Source organism: Lycorma delicatula, chromosome 9, assembly GCF_047948215.1.
Source record: "Lycorma delicatula isolate Av1 chromosome 9, ASM4794821v1, whole genome shotgun sequence".
Classification (NCBI taxonomy): Eukaryota; Metazoa; Arthropoda; class Insecta; order Hemiptera; family Fulgoridae; genus Lycorma; species Lycorma delicatula.
The window spans coordinates 58,082,628-58,108,304 of record NC_134463.1 but is presented as its reverse complement, the minus strand read 5'-3'; the positions used below and the strand labels follow the sequence as shown (position 1 = coordinate 58,108,304).

Below are 25,677 nucleotides of genomic sequence, written 5' to 3'. Positions count from 1 at the left end.
TTGCAAAGTCGCGCCCACACCCAAAAAAATACTTTAAGTAAACTAGTGGCTAAGTGGGTATACTGCATCATTAGCACACCATCTCACCACACAAAAGGTGCTAGAGAAGAACTGATGTATAGCTGCTGTAGTCGTGTGCTATATTGTGACGTCGCAGGTGACCGGTAGAATTAAATAATTTAAAGTGTAACAAAGTATTTAAAGTGGCCGCTAAATCACCACACCCGCGTGAATAAAATACGCTGCACGCGCGCTTTAGTTAGAATCATTGAATTAAGTAAACAAAAAATATTACATTTAATTAAAACGATAATAAATAGTATAAACTAACTTGTATGTGTGTGTAAGCCATTTATCAGAAAAAGCCGGGTGACGGGAAAGTCCTACAACTGTGTTGTCAGATTTTCTTCAAATTAATTTCAAAAGCGTTCAAAGTATTGTACATCTTAAATAACTAATTAACAGTCAAAAATGGAAAAATAATAATAGAAAGTTTTCCAACTTGAAAACGATCTATTTTTTGGTTTTAGACCACTAATTGGAGCTTACTACGGGCAACCTTTGATATTAGCTGTGAAAAATATTAAATGCCCGTTATTTTACTTAGTGTTGTTATAACTTGAAATTTTTTTAAATCAAAATTTTTGTTTTTCAATTAAAATTTATTATAACCCTATATTTTTCATTTAATTTGTTTTATTTTACTGTTATCGATCTTGGAGTGTAGTGATTTCAAATTTTTATTCATTTAACAGCATTGAAAAAGTTATTTAAGGGTTCTCAGACTTGTATATATATATATATATATATATATATATATACAGACTGTATATATATATATATATATATATATATATATGCTATTCAAATATGCCTTTATTTGTATGTGAACAAAATTTCATATCAACTGTATTCAAAACTTTTCATCTGGTTCATGAAAATTAAATTTTTTATTATAAATAAAAAAGGTAGTGAATCAATTAAAAATGTATTTATCTACAAACACATTAAAAATTTCACTTGAAAGATATTTGAAAAAGTAAATAAAATTTGACAACCTCAACACGCCAGTGATAAAATTTAAAATTATTTTTATGCTAAAGTCTTTATTTATAACAATAAGTAGATTCATAAAACTTTTACATAGGTTTAATATGCTAGTGTTATAGTGATATCTGTTTTAAAATGGGCTTTGGACTTTTTCTATACGACCGCTAATTTTTGTTTTAGTGCCTTCGAAATATCGTCAGAAATGTTTATTTCGTTACGCGACAGTTGAAAAAGGTGTGCTTAAAAGTTTTATTATATAAAATGTAAACAAATCGCAAAAATGTCCATTCTTTCCTCCATTTCCCTAGATAACTCGATAACTGTTCATTTTAGAAAAAAATTGAGAGATAAAGTATTATTATTAAATTTTACATGCAATATTATTGATTTCAAATTGAAAAATACGTTAGTATTGATGCAAAAGAGCAATATCTGTCAAAAAAAAGAAAAAAAAGGTTTTTGGGAATTTTTTTCGATTACTTGTATTTTTTTTACTTTGAAACAATTTGAATATCTTCGCGAATTTTTATCCAAATTATTTTTTAAAAGCATTGCTTAGAAGTACTCGGAAAGATGCTTCTTTTTCTAAAAAAAAGTTTCAATTCGTTAATTATCTCCGGAGATATATCCGGCCGGCCTCCGCGGCGCGAGTGGTAGCGTCTAGGCCTTTCATCCGGAGGTCCCAGGTTCGAATCCCGGTCAGATATGGCATTTTCACACGCTACTTGTCATTCATCTAAACTAAAGCAATACCTAACGGTGGTTCCAGGTTAAAAAAAAGGTATAACCGATCAAAGTTGACTGCTATTGTGCAACTTTTGGAAAAAAATAATTTTCGATAAATTAATAGACCTATACTTAGCTACAAATCGCGTTTGCCAGTTTGGTATTTGATTTTTTTAGCTTAAAAAATATCGTTTTAAAAACAAACAATAATTTTGTTTGTTGAAATATTCCCTACTCTCTCCTAATCAACCGATTTAAATTTTTCAAAATGAATTTGAAAGTTTGAGTACTATTTTATATGCGATTAATTTTTCAAATATCTAGAAACTTTATTTCAGGTTCTACACAATTTGGAAAAATCGCATTTTTTAAAAATCTGGATTGCAAAATTATTGTGCTAAAACTGTCAGACCGATTTTTTTTTAAATTTAGCGTGTTGCTTTATCATATCAAAAAGTTCTTTGAAGTAAAATCTGAAGGTCCTATGCATAATATAAATACTCGAATAAAATTCCCAAAAAAATCTTTTTTATTTAATTTTTTTTACAGTTAATGCTATTTTTGCATCAATAATAACGTATTTTTTTTTTTCATTTTCAACCGATAATATTGTCTGTAAAATTTAATAACAAAAATTTTTTCTTTTTCGATTTTTTCTCTAAAATGAACAGTTATCGAGTTATCTAGGAAAATTGGAGAAAAAAAGGATATTTTTGCGATTTTTTTTACATTTTATTTAATAAATATTTAAGCACACCTTTTTCAATTGGCGCATAAGAAATAATCATTTCTGATGATATTTCGTAAGCATTAAAAGAAAAATGAGCGATCATACAGAAAAACTCCAACCCAAAACAGATACCGCCTAAACTGTTACTACCTCGAATGATAATAGCCTTGAAGAAAGTAAAAATTTTTTCTTTAATTTTTTAAATTTTATTTATAAAAAATTCCTTTCAACTGGAAAAATATACTGAAAAAACTAAAGAAAAATCAAGAGTTTTATTTTAAAGAATAAAAAAAATATATATATATATATATATATATATATATATATATATACTAAAACTGAAGAAATCTAACAGCAGTGTCATTTGAGAAAACACTGTATCAACATGATCTCCCACATAAAAAAAATAACTACCACTGAACCAAGAATAGTTTGTCAATTATCATTTTATTTTTATTTTTGTAGTTGTAACGCAAAAATTAAATTTAAATTTTATGTTAATAGAACAACAAAACGTGTATGTTATAATAAAGATATAAATATAATATTTTATCTGACATAAATGTAGCCTATGTAAACTATAGTATTAACAATAAATTCAGATTAGTAAGATGTTTTTAGTTGTAACACAGCACAGTATGTAGTAGACTAAACTGCTTATCTCTTTTTTTATTGGTGTATTATTTATTTATGCTTAGTACTATTTATACAGCAAAAAGTATAATGTTTTTTTGAGTAAACACACACACATATTATATATATATATATATATATATATATATATATATATATAATGCATACAATATTATATACTACAACAAATAATAATAAAAAGATTAACAAAAAACGTCAAAGTCATGTAAAAGAATAAGGAAGACATGAAACAGTAAAAAAAAATTAACTGTTTAATTTATACACTTGAAAAGAAATAAATTAATGTAAATAAAAATGTTTTTAAGTGAAGATCAAGGAGAGAGAAAAAAAAGATTTTTATGAATACAACGTGCTATAGTGTTCTTGTCGTAAATTAAAATCTATAAGACCTTCTAAATGGTATCGATTAATTAATTATAATATAAAAAGAAATTAGTGTGCTAAATAAATATTGAAATAAATTGAAAACAATACTGTTCAAAAACCGTAAACAAAAATTTTACTTAAAATAAAAAAAAAAAAATAAATTTGTTATAGGTAGTCTGAGTTGAAAGTTTCATTGATTTTTAACCTAACTTTACGTTTTCTACTGGGAGTGGCTACGCCTAAATGGGTTGTTTGTAGTTTTTAATTTATTTTACTAATATTCAATTAATTGTCTTTTAGTATAATGAGATCATCTTATTGTGCACACCATATACTATACACTATAATTCTACTGTGGACTATAATACAGAGATAATCATATGTGATTTGATTCACGGAATGTAGTTGTGCACAACTAGTAATGTTTTACAGCAAGTGTTGGAAAAGGTTCATCATTTTCCTGAAGGCAGGTCTGAACCCTTGGAGAATGATTCATTCCCGCGATGTTGGAGGGAGGCCAGGGTGGTCTTCCTCCCTAAAGGCGGTGATAATCAAGGTCTGTCTCGATTTAGACCGCTGAGTCTCTTAAATAACTTGGGCAAAGCGGTAGAGAAGATGCTCGCCAACAGAATTGTATGCGAAATTGAAGAAGGCGTGGGTATAAGCGTCAATCAATTCGGGTTCTGGAAGGGACGCTCCACCGTGTTGGCAGCAAAGAAAGTAACTACTTGGATAGCAGATGTCAGAAGAGGTACTTGGAGCACAAGAGGGATTCCGTTACTTGTCTCCCTAGACGTTAAGAATGCTTTTGGCTCCATCAAATGGAGCCATATTCACAGTGCATTATTGGCTAAGAACGTAAACCCATATCTTAGGAGACAGGTGAGGAGATACCTCACTGACAGATCGTGCAGAATTGCAACGCAAAGTGGAGATTTGGAAGTCAACATACACGGTGGAGTTCCCCAGGGCTCCGTTTTGGGCCCGTTATTATAGGTTTTAACTTTTGACGGAATCCAGAATTTGGATTATCCTGCAGAAGTTGAAGTCATTGCCTATGCAGATGACCTGGTGATCCTTGCGAGTGATAGACATGCACTAGAAGTACACAATAAGGCCAATTTGGCATTACAGATGATAGAAAACTGGCTATGTAATAAAAATTTAGTGCTGAACATTGATAAATGGAAATTTATCACTTTCACTGGAAGAAGGATCATTGATCGGCTGGATATCAGGATCAATGGTGAACCAATAGCAGAAACTGATAAGCTGAAGTACCTAGGGGTTACCTTTCAGAGGAACGGTTCCTTCACCGAACATATAAATGAAGTTTGTAACAGGGCTGACAGAATGATACAGTCTTTAAATATCATTATGACGAACCAAAGAGCGCCTAAGGCGTCAAAGAGAAGGGTCATAGCGTCTTCGGTAATATCGTCCGTGCTTTATGCGGTGCCGGTTTGGTGGATTTCAGTACAAGTAAAGAAAAACCTGGTACGTATGATCAGGACCCATAGGAGACTGTTGCTTGGAGTGATTTCTGCATATAGGACGGTCTCCTATGAGGCTTTGTGTGTGCTCGCTGGAGTCCCACCGACTGATTTATTGGCACTTTTAAGAGTTGAAAGAGACCAGGGAGTTGGAATTCACGAATCAAGGCAGCGGCTAATGGCAAAGTGCCAGGACAGGTGGAATGAGAAGGGCCCTGGAGGTAGAACAAAGAGACTCATCCCCGATATTAAAAGCTGGATATATAGGAAGCATGGGGAAGTGAATTTTCACCTGTCACAATACTTTACAGGGCATGGCAACTTTAATTTTTACTTGCACAGAATCGGTAGAAGAGCATCGACGGAATGTATGTATTGCGATCGCGAAGATGATGTTGAGCACACATTTACTGACTGCCATAAATGGAGAGAAGAATTAGTAGACATCGATTTATCATCTGATGGTAACAGCAGATTAATTATTCACATGTTCCAGAGTGAATATGCCTGGAAGATGGTTGATTCAGCTATTAAGAAAATATTAACGCAGAAAAATGAGGACGAGAGGAGATTGGGGTTCTGATCTTAGTATAGGGAAGGGCGGATAGCCCCAGTGGTGAGGACTGGCATGCTGAGGTGTGCCAGTTTCGATGAGCCACTGGGGACTCCAAGGGTTTTCTTGATAGGAAAGATCAAAGAAAAGACCCAATCGTCACGTCAAGACAATCATGGTATGGCGTGGCGATATATATAGATGGGCATATCAATAGACTCAAAAGAACTGACCGGTGGGCCGACCTGCCATGCCGGACATACAGCCGGTAGGTGGGAAGGCCCATTTGAGTACAACAGGCACTCCCCTGGGTGGCGCAATACCAACCAGTCGGACCGGCCCAGACGAGGAGTCAAAAAAAAAAAAAATGGTCTGAACCCTTCGCACCATATTTTTTGACACGCTTCGTACATCAGGGCTAATGGTACTCATTTCAAAAAGTACGGTGCGAAAGGTTAGGATCTGCCTTGAGGAAAATGGTGGCATTTCCAACACAAGCTGTAGGACATTACTAGTTTTGCATAACTACATTCTATGAATCGGATCAAATATGATTTTCTCTGTATTATAGTTCATAGTGGAATTGTAGTGTATAGTATCATGATGTGCATGATAGAATGAATCACTCACTGCATTTGTTATTACTGATTTTTTCATTCGTTTTCATTTTTCTTTATTTCCTTTTTTTATAGCTTTTTTCCCACGAATCTAATCTTTCTTGATTGTTATTTTTTAATAGTCTATATGACTATCTTTTTTTCTACTTAATTTTAATTTAAATTATTGGTAAATATTAAACTTAATTTTTTTCCACTTGTGAATAACAAGAATTGGAATTAAATTTTAAAATATAAAAGAATAAAGCAAAATTAATAATGCGACAATAAGGAAAGTAATTTACATTAAGATAGGATCACGCATTAAACAATAGAAACCTTTTCCTTCAGAAGTTGGATTATGAAGAAAAAATGGGGCATAAAATATATAAAACACAGTCAAAAAAATTAATACCGAAAAAACACTTCTTATAACATACTTCTTGTTATTTACCTTTGAAACTTTATAATTCAGAAAGAATTATTTAAGTTTATTAGTTGAATCGTGGTAACATTATCGAAACAAGATTTGGACAATTGGAAAAGGATCTTTCTAAACTTATGGGGTAACCAGAAGTCAAAGAAAAAAGTTTCATTTAAATTTAGTTTTGCTGAACTGTATTTCTTGCTTTACTTTGCAGAACTCAAAATGGTAAATCTGAAAGATGTAAACCTCATGCATAATGTAGTGTTAAAATTTATTCTTCCACATTTAGTTTAACCACCCTTTTTACGCCCTTGTAGTAATTAAATCGATCTCTCAGTTCTTTCTTTTTAATTTATGAAATCTACAAAAATTAAAATATATCACTGTACGTGAATAACAAATTTTATTTTAACTCACTAAGATAAAACTTTAAGAAGTCATCTTGTCGTATTGAATCCGTCGCAGCGAGAATTAATCAAAATTTGTAGATTGAAATATAGTTTTGTCGATTTATTTTATCCTGCACCTAATTTTCTAACCCTGATATTTTAACCGAATGTTTTGTTACTTTTAAATGAATTCCAATATTAGAGTTAAGAGCTCAATTAACGAATAAACGCATGATAGGTTAATTTTAATTTTGCTTACAATTTTTTTTTGATGAGCAGGGACAAATCCGTAGGAGTTTTTCAAAGGATACGTACAAATCCAGTTGTCTTTTTTTATATGAATATTCTCGTAGAAAATATAAGACAGAAATTACATTTGATAATTTTTTTTTTAAAATTCGAAACCGACTACAAAAGAAAAAAAAAACAAAAATAATTATCGCACAGAAGAGGGAAAAAAATTTTCCACTGCCACTTCAATACAGCCTTTGAAACTCATTTTTTTAAAGTCGCCGACACGTTTTAAATGAATGACGAGTGCACGAGATTAGGATTACTAAATTTATCTGTCGTAAGGCTTAAAGCTAAATTTGCTCCGACTTCAAAAACTAAGATTCAGAGATTGAATTGAAGGCGTAATTGAAATATTATTTTCGAAAAGAAGTACGGTATTATTTTCGGTTACACGGCTGGATTGAATTGAAGGGTAGAATTAAATTTTCTTTACGTTTTGAGGTAAGCGGGGTACGAAGATACTATTTCTCTTAAAATTTAATTACCTTATTTCTATATATATATATATATATATATATATGTCTATTATAGAATTTGTGGCTCAAAAATCTCCAAAACTAAGTATATTTACAAAATTGACGTTATAAATTTTTTAGCTGATTAATTTTATAAAAAATTTTCTAAAATTGTTTTTAATTTACAATTATCTAAAATTTGGTAAAATAGATGTTAAAATAAAGAATGAGAAAATAAATAAATTATAAGAAAAATGATAAAAATTTCTACTAAAATTTTAACTACAATGCTTTTTTACAGTGCTTTAATTTTGTTTATTAATTGATTAATTAAGCTATCACATGGTTATGAAACTTCAAAATTATTAAATAAAAAAAAATGTAGGAGGTACTTCTTTAGAATGATAAGTGAAAATTAGCAGTAATATGGATGAACATTTATTAATTACACTAATTATTAATTTTACGACATTTCATTTTTTTAATTCAATTTTCATCAGACATCTCAATATTTAGTGAAAATAAATATTAACCATACCTTACATAATTAATCAATAAACTCATTACAATAAAACAACAATCACAAACTGATAATAGTCATACGAATAGTCATATTAATGAAATTTCGTCCACATTCCTGCTAATTTTAACTTAAATAAATTACTTATATTTATGTGTTGTGCATTTATTACAGAACAATGACACGTCAGGACAACGTCTGTCGGGTCCGCTAGTATATATATATATATATATATGTCTATTATAGAATTTGTGGCTCAAAAAACTCCAAAACTACTGCATTAATTTCATTGAAATTTAGATATGCTGAAGTTGTGCATATGAAAATTTAATGAAGATTGGATGAATCTTAACCTCAATTTGAGGTTATGTTTACTTTGTATTGATGTATTTTTGATACACGCTTATGTAGTGAGTCACAGGGGTGAGTTAGTTTAAATTTTATGTTCATGTCTAGGGTTTACTAATTTTTAATTATTTTATCAAATTACTGTTATAATTTAATTTTCTTACACACAAAAATATATTTTTATATTAAATAAAAAAATTGTACCTCTTTTATATTTCTCATTTACTTTATGTTTTGTATATTTCTTACTAAAAAATTATACAAAATAGAATAACGAAAACTCGGTCTTCTTGCGCAGAAATGCGCAAAAATGTTCTCTTTTCTTTTTTTGGAGTCGGTTCAATTTTTTTTTCAAAAATTTTTCATTATATTCTTTTTATTTATGTATCTTCGTCGAAGCGGAAATATAGGTAGGCCTACAAAAGAGTCTGAACGAAAAAGAAAATAACGTTTTCTTGGAATACAACATGCTCGTTCAAAATAACAAAGATTCAAGCGAAGTATGAGTAGGATTCAGAGTGAATAATCTGTCTAAAAAATACAAAGTTAAAAGGAAGCATCAACATGATTAGATCCGCAATCACTTTTTAAATGAGATTCAAGAACAAAGATCACATTGATTTTCATCGATCATAAACGTATTTGAAATGAAACGCTTGAAGAACGTTCACATCCACTGACTGTTATATGAGAGCATCACCGTAAAAAATGTCTAATCTAAAGAGCGGATGAAAAACATACTTCTTTACAGAGAATGAATTAAGTATCGAGTAATCCCAGCAGTGCATTCAATGCAAAAGCTTTTCGGAAAGGGATAATTATTACAATAGTAATATTTACCTAGAACTGAATTTTTCGCCCAATAATTTTATTTTAATGATCTAGTATCAGTTTGTAATGGTATGAGATTACGATGGGATCATCTTAAATTATATATAAAAAAAAAATCATTTAAAATGGTAAACTAGGCCCAAACACACACACAAAAAAAAATATATATACACACACGAGTCAAATTGAGAACCTTCTCCGTTTTGAAATCGGTTAAAAAAAATAAACTAAAAACAGAAATGTTTGAATAAATCTAACTTAAAACGAGAAACTATAAATACTTTATTTACTCTTAACTTTTAACTGAAATCGGCATTTAAAGAAGAACTGAAAAATTATATTACCGACTTTTCGAAGAAAAGTACAATAATACTTTTGGTCGCATGGTGGAAGAAGAAGATGAAAATGAATTATCTTTACGTTTTCAGATATCATTAGTAGAAAAATATATTTACCTAAAATCAGGTATCCTTACATATATATGTATATAAATATAAACTGAACTTAAATTGAAAGTTAACTATTAAAAAGTTAAATTAAACTTATAAGAAATTAAATGAAAATCGATTACATTTTATATATGTAAAAACGAATTTGAAAACATTGTGTTCAGTATTCATAGACGTTGATTACATCAATTTTTTAAGAATTAAATTCTCTACAAGTTTTGTAGAAAACGTTTACAGATTTATTACTTATTTAAGAAATTTATTTTAAGCTAAACATTAAAAAGTTGTTTTCTAAACTCCTAATTTTGGGTTTTAAATCATATATCTTAAAAACTAAAGGAGATACAATTGTGAGACCTATTTTATTGAACATCAGGTCAAAAACCATAGAAAACCACCATTAACTCTGCCTCTAGATTAACGTCCAAAAAAATTTCAGTACGACCTCATTTCACTGGGGAAGCTGAGCTCCAGGAGAAATCTTTCGGTGGCCGTAACTCGATAACGAAGCGTTTCCAGACCTACGTTTATATAACCTTTTATCATTTTTTTTATAAGCGAGATATGCCTGTAAAGTATTGCAGATTTATCGCGAAACACTCTGTATATATATATATATATATATATATATATATATATATATATATATATATATATATATATATATATATATATATATATAAGTTTATGTATATAAACTTTTGTGCTCAAAAATTCTCAAAACTACTAGATCATTTTATTGAAATTTTTGAAAATGGTTGAATGTTTTGTTATGAATAGATCTTCGTTAAAAGAAGACAATATAATTTTTGTATGAAATACTTCTCAACCATTCTTATAATATAATCGTACCTTTTTTTTAATAAATAGAATTTTATTTCTTTATTTAAGATTATTGTTTTTTTGTAAACTTTTCGAACAAAAAGTTGATAAAAGTGTACTTTTGGACGTACGGTGTGAGTTGAGGGGGTGAAAATGAGATTTCATTATGTTATCAGGTATCAGGAGTACAAAAATATAATTTACGTAAAATCGGGTTCTGTCTCACTATCTCTCTCTCTCTCTCTCTCTCTCTCTATATATATATATATATATATATATATATCTGTATCTGAGATTGGGCATGTGAAAATTTGATAAAGATTGGTTGGGTTGTTCTTGAGTTATGCCCAATTTAATGTTGAAAAAAGGTTGAGGTTATGCTGACTGTGTATTTTTGTTACGCGCTTATGCAGTGAGTAATAGTGGGGAGTGAATTGAAACTTTTTTTTAGCTTTTTCTTGTTATAATATTTTTTTGACGTGTAACTATTTTTTTGAATCAAAGGTTTTTTTTTGTCTGTAAAAGTTTAGATTAGAATGAGTTGATACTTTTTAAAAAGGAAATAAAATAAAATAATGAAAAGTTGTCTTCTTACGCAGTTCGGCGCAAGAATGTTTTAGTTTCGATGAATTTTTTAACAAGTTTTACTACGGTCTTTTATTTTACTTCAATTTTCTAATTTAAAAAAAAAGATATATTATAAACTTAGACAGACCTAAGAGTAGAAGAAACAAAGATTAGTTAGTTTCCCTAACAAAATCGAGTTACTAAAAACTATATTAAATATAATAATATCAAATATCATTATACGAATTTTTAAAATAAAAATATTTTATTTAATAAAACAAATAATTAAACCTAATTTTACACATAAATAATAATAAAGGTTTAATGTAATAAAATAATAAGAACTTAATTGATTTCTGACAAATATTTTTTTTAATTATGAATTACTGTCGTAAGTGTTCAGTAAAATTATATAATATTTTAATTACGCAATAGTGGTAACTATTAATGCGTATAATAATGCAAACATGTAACCGCTTAATATTTTGAAAATATTAAATGTATTACATAGAGAATCGTAATTACAAAATGTTATTAAAATGATTTTAATATTATTTATCAAATTGGTCCATATAACTTATATCCTGTATTAAATTTAATACTCGACTGAAATTAAATTTTATAATTAATTTCCCTTTATTTTAAAAACAAATAAATGAAGAGAAATATTGTAACTACCGGTAATAATTTTATAACTGTCATAAAATAAAATAAATAAATAAATAAAGATCGTTAAATTATAGAAGTAATATAACTACAAAATAATTAAAAGAAAATTTTGTTAAAAAAGTAATACTTCAAAAAAGAAGATATATCTTATTAAACAAACACGTTATAAAATCCAGTTAATAACACTGGCTCTCTCAATCTCTCTCTCTCTCTTTCCCTTTTATATATATATATATAGAAAATCAAATGGATTGAATCAAATGGAGGTGGTTTCTTTATATATATATATATATATATATATATATATAGAGAGAGAGAGAGAGAGAGAGAGAAACAGAGAGAGAGAGAGAGAGAGAGAGAGAGAGAGAAAGAGAGTGAGAAGAGAGATTAATTTACAATAAAGAAGTAATATTTTTGTTGAGTAATAAATTATCTTCTATGCACCCCTCTCCAAAACGGCTACAATAATTTTGTAAAAATACATATGGAATTAATTATGAGTATATGACAATTTAAATAATAAAAACAAAAATGGAATTATATCTCTTCTAAATTGACAAAACAAAAGTTATTGCAACTAAACAAACAGAATACCAAATAAAAAGTTTTTTGTCCCTAACTAAAACAGTATTCCATAACCAAATTTATGTATGAAAAATAAATAAAAACTGATCTCTGTTAAAGATTAGAGTAATTCAGCAATTCTTATGCGATGGGTGTTATGAAGTGTAATTCCTGATGAGATTCAGTGAGACATGTGTTACGGCATTCCAAAATGAGCAATCGAAATAAAAGGATAGAAAATTCTAAACAAACTAAATAAACTAATCAGTAGAAAGACTTTAAAATAAAATATAAATTGTGGTCAAATTGAGTGGTTGAGGAATAGGAACAAATCACCTACTACGTTTAATATTTATTTAGAAAATTAATCAAAAATAATCTAAAAGATAAAGGCATTAGTGAAGGAGGAAGAAGTATAATATGTATAAGGATCGCAGGAAGACATGATTCTCTTAGGAAATGAGCACAGAAGATTCAAGAGATGGTTTTAAAATTGTAAGACTAATGCAGAAAATGAAATGAAAATTGATATTAGAAAACCTAAACTAATGAGGATAGAAGGCAATGACCCAATGTACATTTGTGTAAAAGAAGAAAGACGTGAACAAGTAAATATGACGATTTTAACAAAAAAATTGCCAAACACAAATAAACAAGAAGAATATCAATGACCAAGGAAGCATTTAAAAGAAAGAAACGATTATTATTTAGTATAATGAAGTGTACTTGAAGAAGCGTCTTGTAAATTGTTATTTTTGGATTGTACTTCTGTGTGGATGTGAATTGTGGAATGTAAGAAAAATAGAAAAAGAAAGGCATTGAAATATGATTATGGAAAAAAATAAATTAATAACCAGCAAAAAAGAATAAATAATAAGGAAAAAGTACGAGAAAAAAAGCTTAATAAAACAATTAAGAACAGAAAAATTAACTATTTGAGACATCGTGAGAGAAAACAGGGCTAGAAGGTAAAAAAAGAGATCCCGGAAAATATTAAAAATTATAAATGATTTAAAAGAAAGTGGAAGCTATCAAAAATTCTAATAAACTTGGAAATAAAGGAGACTGGAAACAGGTATTGTGCAAGGGACCTGTCTAAGGGTTGATAAATTTATGATGAGATTTAAATTTTTTAATAAAAAATAAAAAAATAATAATTAAAGAACGACTTACCAAAGTGAGGCTCCATAATAATCGATGTTGAAGGGGTTTGTTACCCCTACGAAATCCATGTCATAACATCCTGAAAAAGAATTTAATTAATGAAATACTTTATTTTAGTTTTATTTATCATTTTTAATTATTATTGTTAAATAATGAATTTTACTTAAGAAGTAAATGAGAAAAACTTACGTTAAGAAAATATTGTTTTGAATCTATAATTTTTCTGTTTTATAGAAACTTTCTTTATAAACAACCAGTATTTTATATATATATATATGTCATATGAACATATATATATTTTTTTTATAATAAATAAACAGTAATAATTTAACAAAAACGTAAATAGTTTGCCATAACTTATTCTAAAATATCACTTTGTATATATTAAGTAACGTGACGTGAGGTACAAATCATTCATAAAAACGATACTTATGCGACAAACTGATAACAAAGTTGTAATACGGTAGATATAATATACCACTTGTGGAACAGGTTCAAGGTCATCCGACACCGCTGGGTGAGGTACGGGATATGTAACCCCCGTGCAAAACGAACATGAAGAAACATGTTACGATCATGAAAAGAACGTAAACGATCAAGAAACGAACATAAAACATACATGAAATGATCGTAAACGTACATAAGTACAACGTAAACGATCAGTACCACTTATGAGTCACTGTTGAAAAACTCTCAATGAGGGCTTATTTCTGCAGTAAAGAAAAGTCTAAAACCCAATTTTTTTTTATTTTTGGCTTTCTTGGGCATTTTTGGTCAAGTCGATTGTAATCAAAAGGGGTGTGCACAACTGGATGTTATAACAGTCCTAAATCCAAAATTTCAACATCCTACTGATAATCGTTTTTGAATTATGCAAGATACACTCGTACGCACATACGTACGTACTTACATACAGATATCACGCCGAAACTAGTCAAAATGGATTCAGAGATAGTCAAAATGGATATTTCCATTAAAAACTGAAAACCGGAATTTTTCGCGATCACAATACTTCCTTTACAACGTACAAGGAAGTAAAAAGACAGTATGGCCGCCATATCGGTTTAGACCTACGTTTCGCAGTAACTCTGTTATTTGTCATCGGATTTTTACGACTAAGTTGTCGTTTTGTTCACAAAAAAAAAAAAAAAATGCTACATAATTTTTATAATACAACACAATTTGATAAATCTAATAATTCGTAAAATATTAAAGAATGAAAAACTGAAACGACCGCCATTTTGAAACTTGTCGACGAAGAATATCGTTATTCTTTCTCCTATTAGAAAATGTTAGTTTAAAATAAAGTACAAAATTTTATTGCGTTAAGAAAAATTAGTTTTTTCTTAAAAAAACCCAAAATGGCGGACAGACAGAAAAATATATGTTTTTGGACCTACGTTCACTGGATATTTTTTCTTCAGTATGTTAAGTAGAATCATTTCCTAGAGTTTGACCTCACCTTTTAAGAACAACCTTATACGAGTCTCTGAGCCAAACTTCATTAAAATCGGTTTATCCAGTCAAAATTTATTAAGCTTCAAACACGCCAACATACATACGTACGTATGAACATTACCACCACTTATTTTTGTTTTTTTTGAGTACCTGGGTCATGAACCGTCGAGAAATGGAAAAAATTCAAGCCCAATCTTTTGTCTAGTCAACATAGCTCTAGAGCTATGATGCCAGGAAATTAAAATGATAAAGCTATTCCCAAGAATATCAAGGATTTCCTTTTAGGCTTATTGATTAAAAAGTAAAGTTAAGTGTTCTCGGTTGCCTTTTACACAGAGATAAATTTACTGTTACATATTATTAAGCCTAGCAGTTTTATCATTTGAAATGATATTTAACCCTACAAGCAACATTCTTATTCTACTACCAATACGGCTATGAAATAAATTCAAGACTTAGAAAAAGCAACTCTGGAATCACTTGTACCATAGATATTTTATATGCATCAAACTCATAAAAAAGATTAGGATAGAGTTAAACAACAAACTAATAGAAGAAATTTATTATATGCATTGCTTCCATTAAGTCTGAGAAAAATGCATTTAGAAAAATGTACCGGTTTTATCAAACCGAAAATTATAATATTTGTTTAACAAATTTTTTAACTTACTTAAAACAAATTTTTTTTTAAATTCCAGAAAGTCATTTGACATTTTTGCTATTTGTAATTTATTTACTGGAAAGAAAAAACTTATAGATGTTGTGTTGGGAAAGACACACTAAGTGACTCCCAAAAATTTCATATTTATTCTCAAGAATAACAGCAACTAATGCCAAGCCTTGTAGGAAAATGGCTTCCAATTTTTTTATTGATTAAATTTAATGTATTAATGAATATAAACCTACACCAAAATACAAGAAATATTCATCTATTGTAATAAATAATAACTTTACTTTTTAAAATATACGAAAATCATTACTTTCAGACAATGTGACTAGTGTCATTTACAAATATTAATCAGACAAATTAGCAATATTTTTATTATGAGTATACCATATTGTAAGATTTAAAATTTTTTAATTTTTAAATTGAAACACAATAGAATAAACAAATTTATCTTAAGGTGTAGTTTGAAATCTGTACTTTATTCAAAAATTAAATTAAATAATTTAACATAAATCCATTATTTTAATTACAATATTAAGTTCATTTACATAATTATTTTAAAATTATATTAAACCTGCTAAAATATTATGCTATTGAAGTAAACTCTTACAGCTGATTTTGTAACTACAAGATAATATACATAAAACTGGCTGATAATTAGATTAAATAAATAAAATAAAATTGTGAATTTTAAAAAGAAAGCAATAGACAATACTAAGAGGTGGGATGAACTGTAAATAAGTTGAGATCGGCCAATTAAAATATAATTTACTACTGTAGATTTAGGTGTCAATTTCAATTGCCAGATATTATCAAGTTAAAATAAATTGACTTAAGTGAACTGAATTGCTATCTTGTTTAAATTGTACGTTAGTTGCATAATATTATATGTATTATAATAACATAGAGCTAATACAATTTAATGAAAATCTCAATTAAATAATATTCAACAGTTTAGTAAATAAGATAAAATTAATTGAAAAATTAATTAAAATAACTACGAAAAAAAGGTAATTAAATAATTTATCAATCAATTTAAAAAAATATATATGTACACCCACACTGACAAGAAAAATAAATTAATAACGTATTTAAAATATAAATTATTTAAATTAAATTTTTCAATGAACTTTTTTTTGTGTTCAAATTAACTTTTCCAATTAAGTTACTTAAAAAAAAATATGAAAACTTCCTTGGCTCTAAAGTAATACACTTTGTTTTAGAATATTGTAGTAAATATGTTTCCAACGATTTTTCAATTAATTAGTAATTATATACATATCTTAAAAAATTAATTACGTGCACTTTCAAAATTTGTTTCTTTTTCAATGTTTCGCTACGTTGTTATTTATGGATATCAACTCAATTATTATCCAGTATTTTTTATCAGATTTTACTTATAAACTATTTCTTGTTTGCTTTTTTTAAAATTAAATCTTAATATTATATACAATATAAACTGCTTACCAATATATTATTAGTTTCCCTCAAGCGCTTTCGGCTGTTCTACCATCTTCAGAAGGGATTATAATTTATAATTGAAATATATAATATATAGTTAAATAAATTAGTTTTATTTACAATACGGACGTAGTTACTTCGATTAAGACTTTAACGTTTATAAAATGACAATCAATTGTGATATATATTTAAATATGTGAATTTTAAACTTTTATCTAGTTCAACTATAAATTAAAATCCCTCCTGAAGATGGCACAATAGCCGAAAGCGCTTGAAGGAAACGCATAATATAAACGCTTATCAATAGAATATATTGGTAAGCAGTTTATATTATGTATAATAATTATATTTTACCAACGGTGCCATATAAGAAAAACTTTGTTTAAATCTTAATAACAGAAACTTTTTGATACAGCAGATATCTCTACCAAAAGTGTTAATACACAAAAATCCCAGTATCTGCGAATTAATAATTTTATTAATAATTATAATTTGCCATTAGAATGCATTTTATTAAAACAAGCAAGCGCGTGAACACACACACACACACACATATATAATATATATATGTATATATAATCTTTGTATGTATATATATATTATACATACAAAGATCATTCAATAGTTAAGGAGACGAATGGCAACAGCGGAAAACTATTTAATCAAATATACTGAAAGTCTGACGTTCAATTCACCACCCTGACAATAAGATTTTTGTTTTGTTATAAGATGTTTTGTTACACAATAAGGTGTAAAATCGGCCGAAATTCACTGACGGTTTTAAAACATTTGTTAAAAAGTGAATTAACAGTGCAAATTTTTGTAAGTGAATAGAACAGTTAAACGGCCCTGTTAAATCGGGCAGAACAAGTGCCTTCGATTTTCATCGTGGCAAATGATTGGTGGAAGTTTCAACTGACGTATTAATGATCTTATGTACGAGAGTAGATGCATAAAAATTTAGATAATTTCTGAAATTTTTATTGCGAGTAACCGTAAAACATGTTCAGGGCAAATTCCAAGGCGGTTGACTCAAAATCACAAATAAATCCTAATTCTCAATTTTACGGAACTTAAAACACGGTTTTTAGCTAATCCTTTCTTAGATCGCAAAATAATTTGTGATGAAAAACTTGGATTCCTAAATTCCTGCCACAATCCGAACGTCAGAGAATGGATATATCATTGGTAAGCCCCCAGATTAAGATTCAAAACGTACTCATCAGCTGATTAAGTGATGCTAACGTGTATTGGGACTATTTATAAATTGGGCTATTTGTAAATGTCCCAATTTTTGTAAAATTTGGAAGAACAACGTACAATCAAGAGTTAGTTTATTGTGACATGCTAGGAAATAAACTGAAAACCTTAATAAGAAGAAAACCTCTCCATTTTTTCTTAAAAGGTGAAATTATTCGTAACACCCTTCTCCGTACCTCTCAAAAGACACGGGAAGCTTTGAAAAAGTTGGGTTGGAAAGTTTAATACCATCTACTTACTAGTTCCGATCTTCAAAATCAGATTTTATTTTGTTCAGCTTTATCAAAGAGTTTCTACATAGAATCGAATTCGGATCATGAAGTATCATAAGTATCCACTTTCAGACATATAATATATTATTTTATACGGTCAGAATAAAGAAGTTATTTAATTATTACAAGGGGACTCGTGCTGCTTCTCAGCGTAAGTAAATAAATGAAGTTATACAAGATAATTTATTTTGTGGTTCCTTCAAGACAACATTAGATGCATTATTAAAATAAGCGTTAAACCTTATGTTTCTTCTCTATTGATTTGGAGGAAATGCTTTAAGAACCAAACGAATTTCTTATCTTAATTAATTGCTGAGATACAGCGATTTAACTGTATTTTACATTGTATTTTATATTTTACAGTGTATTTTTACAGAGTGAGGAAATGTGTCTGTTTCCTCAAAAATTTTATCTGAATTGACTGATAGTAGGTGGTGTGGATTCATTTGATGGTGTTTGACGTGGTGAGTTTTTTTAATACTTATACGAATTTTGTGTCTTTATTAGTTGGTTTGAACGCCACTGAGGTAAGATTTTGAGTTTAAGAAAAGCTATGTTCCTTAAACTCTTTTCATAAGTGAGTTAGCGTAATCGGTGGAAACTGGTTATCTGCGTTCTGATGTAATGAATATTTTAAGACTCCTACCAAGTCCGAAATTAAATTTTACTGAGTAATTGCAGAATACGAAATTTTTTAGTTTAAAATTTTAAATTTAATAAAAAAATATGATCAAGAAAAATTAAAATATGAAAAAAAGAAATAAATAAAAATAAAGAAGAACAAAGATTGAAATAATAGAAGAGAAGAATTATTAAAAAAAAAATGAATGAAGTAAAATCAAAAGAAAAGATCAACTGAAGAAAATAATAAGGTGCACATAAGAAATGAAGGATGTTAACACGAAGCAAAGAGGATATAGAGATAAGAAAAGAGGGGAAAAATGCTGAGAGGGAAAAGGAGGCGGAAGAAAAGTTCAAAAAGGATTGCAAAAATAAGAGAAGAGGATGAAAAAATAGATGAAGGGAACAGGAAGCATAAAGAGAATTAGAAGTAGCAAAAAGAATCATGAAAGAAAAAAAAATAAATTTTTCCAGATTATAAATAATGAAATAATTAATATTAATTTATATAATACTATATCATGCACGTCTACTTTGATGATAATAATTAATTACGCGAAAAAAAAAACGACGAATTTAGGCTTAGCGTTAAATTGTACGATATATATCTATATAGTTTATTATAGTAGGTTCGTAAGATTCTATCCCTTATTCAAAATGTAAACTAATGCAGATTACTATGCCAGTAATTGCTATGCCAGATATTTCCATGCAAATAACTTCATTGCTGTGCGGCTTATAGTATTAATATAAAAGAACAAACGGAGGATAGAAGAGAAACATCATCTTTATATTTACATATGTTATATGTAGGTGTGTGTGTGTGTGTGTGTGTGTGTGTTTAAGTATTCAATGTTCAGTAGTGAGTATCCATTTTGCGGTTTGCTGTTCGAGCACGGACAGATACACATAAAGACAGACAGACAGACGGCGGTGCGGTAAGATACATATATATGTAAAGCTGATTCTTATCGCGGTTACCCTAAATTATGCTCGTCTAGTTAGGGCTATTATTTAAATTTGAAAACCTCTTATTTTACTGACAAATGGATGTATTCATTGCCATCTGAATGAGAGAGAACTAAACGTATAAGGTTAGTCCAATGTTTATATTTTATATCTTTATGTAAGAACACAATCCTATATAGTTTTTTTTATTTTTTATTTCTATTATTATAATTATTCAAAGTATTTTTTTAACCAATTTATTTTTTAATAAAAGATTATTATGTTATAATTATATTTATTATATGTTTGTTTTAAGTAATAATAAATTATTCAATTCTGTTTATTAAAACAACCACAATCATATACGTAATATTATAATTAATATTAATTTATTGTATATGTATAAATAAATACAATCCTACCATAAAAGATTCTTTTTTTCAATTTAATTCGTTTATAAAAATAATAATTGAAAACATAAATGATGACTTAATTAAATAAACATTACACGCTTTTTCTTACAAAATAATTTCTGCTAGGAATTTAATGAATAAAACATAACTTAAATTTACATTTTAAATTTTAAAGTTTTTTTCTCAAATTTAATTAATAGTTAGTTAACCAGTCCTACAAATTAAAATATATATTATATAGATCATCAAATCAAAAGGTCAAATATATATTTTTTCCTTTAAGATGTGTTCTAAACGAGTTATTTTAGAGAACAGATTTTTTTATGAAAATAAATTTTTGTGTATAATTTGACCTTCTTTTGTCTTTTGTAATAGGATAGGGACCAAAAAAAAGTTAATTTGAAAAAGGTTATTATCTTTATTATAGACGCTTTATATTTTCGAATAAATATGTGAAATAAGACGTTTAAATTTTTTTTTTAAAGAGTGGTTCTTCTGAATCACTTAATTTTTATTATTCAGCAATTAAAAAAAAAACCAAATTAAAAGAAATTTTATTAGCTTTAAAAAAATTATATTGCTAGATTTTTTGCTAGACTTTCATCCCGGTAGATTCTGGATTCGTATCCCGATCAACTGTAAATATTATTTCTTGTTACCGCCATCAATAAGTGAAATTATGTACAGTATCCGTAGTTACATTAAAAAAAAAAAATAGTATTATTTTTAACTTTATAAAACCCTTAAATTTGGAGTTATTAAATAAATTAATAATAATAATAATAATAAAATGTTTCACTATCTCTTCTCTAAAACTACTAATGGCACCGATCGTGCAGTTTTATGATTGTAATAAAGGAATTAAATACAGAGTATGAGAAAAATTCAAGAAATAAAGAAAAAAACAAGAGATAAACGAGAGAAATAAGAAGAAAATTCCAGCTCACGTGTAGGGACTGTATGTTGACCAGATGAGGGCAAAGAACCACGAACAATCAGGTTCCTGTTCTTTCTAACTAACCTAACCAAAAACTTACATATCAACAAAAAAAGATTACTAAGTAACTCCCTATCAGTAGCTATAGACAGCTATCTGTCATCAGAAAATCCTATAACAAATTACAGAATAGAATTTATATAAACAACCAGAAACAAGGAACCCCCATCAGGCGTAATCCTGCTTGACAAAACCACGCTCTAACACCGAGAGGGAATTGTGTCGGGAGAATAATATTAATAAGTAACATCCTCCTTGCATTTGAAAAGACTCAAAGAAGAACTAGATATAATTTTAAATCAAAATAAAAATCTTTTTGATAACAGAAAAATCTAGAAACAAAATTAATAAATAAAAATAAAACTAATTATTTAAACAGCATTATTTTAATTTTATTTTGTTGTATATTAAGAAATAAAAATCTGATGCGAACACCACATGACTTCTACATAAAATTTTATTTCATTAGTAACTTCTGATATATTTTTTACATTTTTTTATTGGTATTATTGAATTATTATTCATCATAAAAACATTTTTAAAATCAGAGGTTAATTATTAATAAATCAATAAATTGAAATTAATAAAAAAAGGAAATGAAGTCGGATTTGAATCGATGTGCCCCCCTTCCCCTTCTAAGATCCAAATATTTCATTAATTAAAATTTCATTTGGCTATAACTCTGGAACCAATGAAAATAAGAGCCACTTATATCAACATCGTTGAAAATCTCAATGAGAGCTTATTAGTGCAGTTAACAAATAGTCCAAAATACAAATTTGTTTGGATCTTGGGCTTTTTTGGACACTTTTGGTTCAGTTGATTGCAATAGAAAGGGAAGGTGCACAACCAGATGTTACAACAGTCCTAAATCCAAAATTTCAGCATCCTACGGCTAATCGTTTTTTTATTTATGCGAGATATATACGTACGTACAAGTCACGCCGAAACTAGTCAAAATGGATTTAGGAATGGTCAAAATAGATATTTCCGTTGAAATCTGAAAACCGAAATTTATCGCGATCACAATACTTGCTTTACTTCGTACACGAAAGTAAAAATTAATTATTCAGAAATGTTTCGAAAAAAATAAATTGATAAATTTTCACTTTATAAACTGTCACTGTGGATCAACCACTGAAAATAGTGTACTGAAATTTAATAGCTTTTATGTTTTCTAAAGGGAAAAAATACGGTGTTTGAGTATAATTTTTAAAAATGTTTTTTTTTTAAACCATTTAAGTTACAAATGAAGAATATGGAGAAATAATTTTTGTTTGCGAGTATTTTAATAGAAAGATGCTTGCTGTTTTTCCATCGTGTTCGTATTCTGTTGAACGCCAATAAAACAACTTATCGATGAAGAGCAGGACGGGTAATTCGGTAAGCTCAACGTTGCTCGGTGCTGAGTACTAGATGGTTTCAAACTTCATCGGTTTGTTACGCAGTGCAGTTTGTCAAATACTTTTAATAAAGAAATTCCTTACCCGTACCACTTGCAAGAGGTTCAAAAGTGAACTTTACTTTTGAAGAAAAATTTGCAAGTAGTAACTTGTAAATTTTCCTTTCGATCTAAATTTCTGACACTGGCTTCAAGATAGTCGTAGCAAGAAATTTTATTAATTACTGATGAGGCAATTTTTTCAAGATGGTGGAGTTAATAATTCGCCAAAAAAAATCAAGATTGGAATTTAAAAATAGAATAAAATGTGGAATATTATAGAAAATAGTTTCTAATAAAAGTTTTATATATTATTAATGAAAACTATATTGGATATTTTTTAATATCGCCTTGTAGGGAACATGTAAATTTCTTATAAAATCGCTTTTGGAAGACGTTCAATTCATTATTAGAGATAAGAAATAATTTTTCAACATGTCGAGACTCTTCATTTTTGTCAAAAAGTTAGCTATCTAAATAATATTTCAAATTAATTAAAAATATTTCATTGAAAAATTTACCGAGAATTCACATAAAATTTGGCACTTTACAATAAAATAAAGCTTCTTCCTCACAAATCCCATGATGAATATTTTTTCAGATCAGAAAGAATATTTGTTTAAATCCGTTACCTCCGTCCTTACCTTAAAAAGTTACATTACAATATTTTTCTTTCAACTAAACAAAAATAATCGTTACTGATTCTTAATTCCATCTATAAAATCCTTATCGCATTTTTCCAGTAAACTCTATTTATATTGAATAACAATCATTATATCACTAACACAGAATAAATTCATATTTTTATCTTACCAAGTGAAAACGTTCCTATATCTAATTGGTGTATATTTTACATCTCTTTTTTCAATTATCATAGATTGATATAACGATAATAATAGATCCTTTTTGACATAATTTTAGTATAAATAATTTAAATATAAACTAATTTTTTTAATATAAAAACATATTTGGTCGCAAACTTTAGCAACTAAAAACCTTTTCCGCATTTTTATATTTAAAAAATTGTGAAAACAATGAAAAATTTGTTTTTCTTTTTAACATCAAATAAAAATATGAGAAGACGATTATTTTTTACTACAAAAAAGGGAATTTCTCAACTACCCTTCAATTTTTATTTGAAGTTGTCCGTAACTTATATAAATGGGATCTCAAACTAAAATATTGTCTGGGGCCCGGTAGAGCCTTAACCTGGAATTACATACATCATTAAATAACTTACAAAATTTAAGCTTTTGTAAAAAATTAACGAAAAGTAAAAGAGTAGAAATTTGCAATATATATGGGAATAACTCTTTCCCAAATTGATGAGAGAAAGGACTTACCTTCCGATCGTATTGTGGAATTATTGATTACTAAAAAAATTATTTATATACAATTTTCATCACTTACTACTTTTTTCCGACTTTTCGATGAAATTTATTAGCATGGAATGGGAGGTGAAAATGTATTTTCTTTCAATTTTTTGGTATAAGAAATACGAAAATACCATTCTCTTAAATTGTGGTTTCCTTATATATTTATTTACAGGTCTATGTATAAATGTTTTGTGGCTCGAAAATTTAAAAATGACTAGATCAATTTCATTGAAAGTTAGATTTCCTGAATTGGTGTATCTGATGTTGTGCATATGAAATTTCGATGAAAATTGTTTGAGTCGTGCTTGAGTTACTTTCAATTTAAGATCGAAAAAATTTGAGCGGGGCAAGTTAAAAGCGTAGTTCTTTATATGATACTGCAAGTTGGAACGTTGACGTTTCTTTATCTTCGGTAACTATTGTTAGCAATATTAAAAAAATATTATAACCAAATAATTAAATTAATAAAACATCGGCCTTCTTGCACTGAACTACGCAATTTTTTTAAATTTTTAGTTTAAAATAAAAGCATTTAAAAAAAATTAAAATCAAAAGACAGTAAAATGATAAACGAAACAGATATTACTATTATTTCTTAACATTTATTTTTGCATACTTAATAGAACAGGAATTTGAAAATTTGTAAATCCAGAACAATTCTACATTAAATTCTGTACAACATAAATTATAACTATGAAATAAGATAATAACTTTACTAAAATCCAGATATTAATACTGACAACTATATTTGTAGATATAATATTTGTAATACGAAACATAGTCTTATGTACTTGTCAACAAAAGGCTATTATAATATGACAATAAACCTAGCAGCTGTTTAAAAAGTATACCTATAAAAGTAAATATAAAAGGAACATAGAAAATAATAATGTTCTGTATAACATATTCTGTGTAGTAAATACAATATATCCCTTTATACACTTCAAAACACCTCAAGCGTTATTAATGTACACTCATCATTAAGTCTTTATATGCTGCCTATAAATTCAGCCAAACAGTATAAAGTGTCTGCTGTAGTATATTTCTGAAACCCATTTCAATTTTTCTTCTTATCCCTATTCTATATGAGTCATAT

General features: G+C 28.0%; 1 protein-coding gene across 1 annotated transcript in view; it reads right to left on the bottom strand.

Annotated features, from left to right (window-relative positions):
* ci (transcriptional activator cubitus interruptus) overlaps window positions 1-25,677 on the bottom strand; it is a 752,653-nt gene that overhangs the window by 551,719 nt on the left and 175,257 nt on the right. The window contains exon 2 of the mRNA XM_075375510.1: window positions 13,677-13,746. Coding sequence (XP_075231625.1) covers window positions 13,677-13,692 — 16 coding nt within the window. The 5' untranslated portion in view covers window positions 13,693-13,746. The remainder of the gene's footprint in view (window positions 1-13,676; window positions 13,747-25,677) is intronic.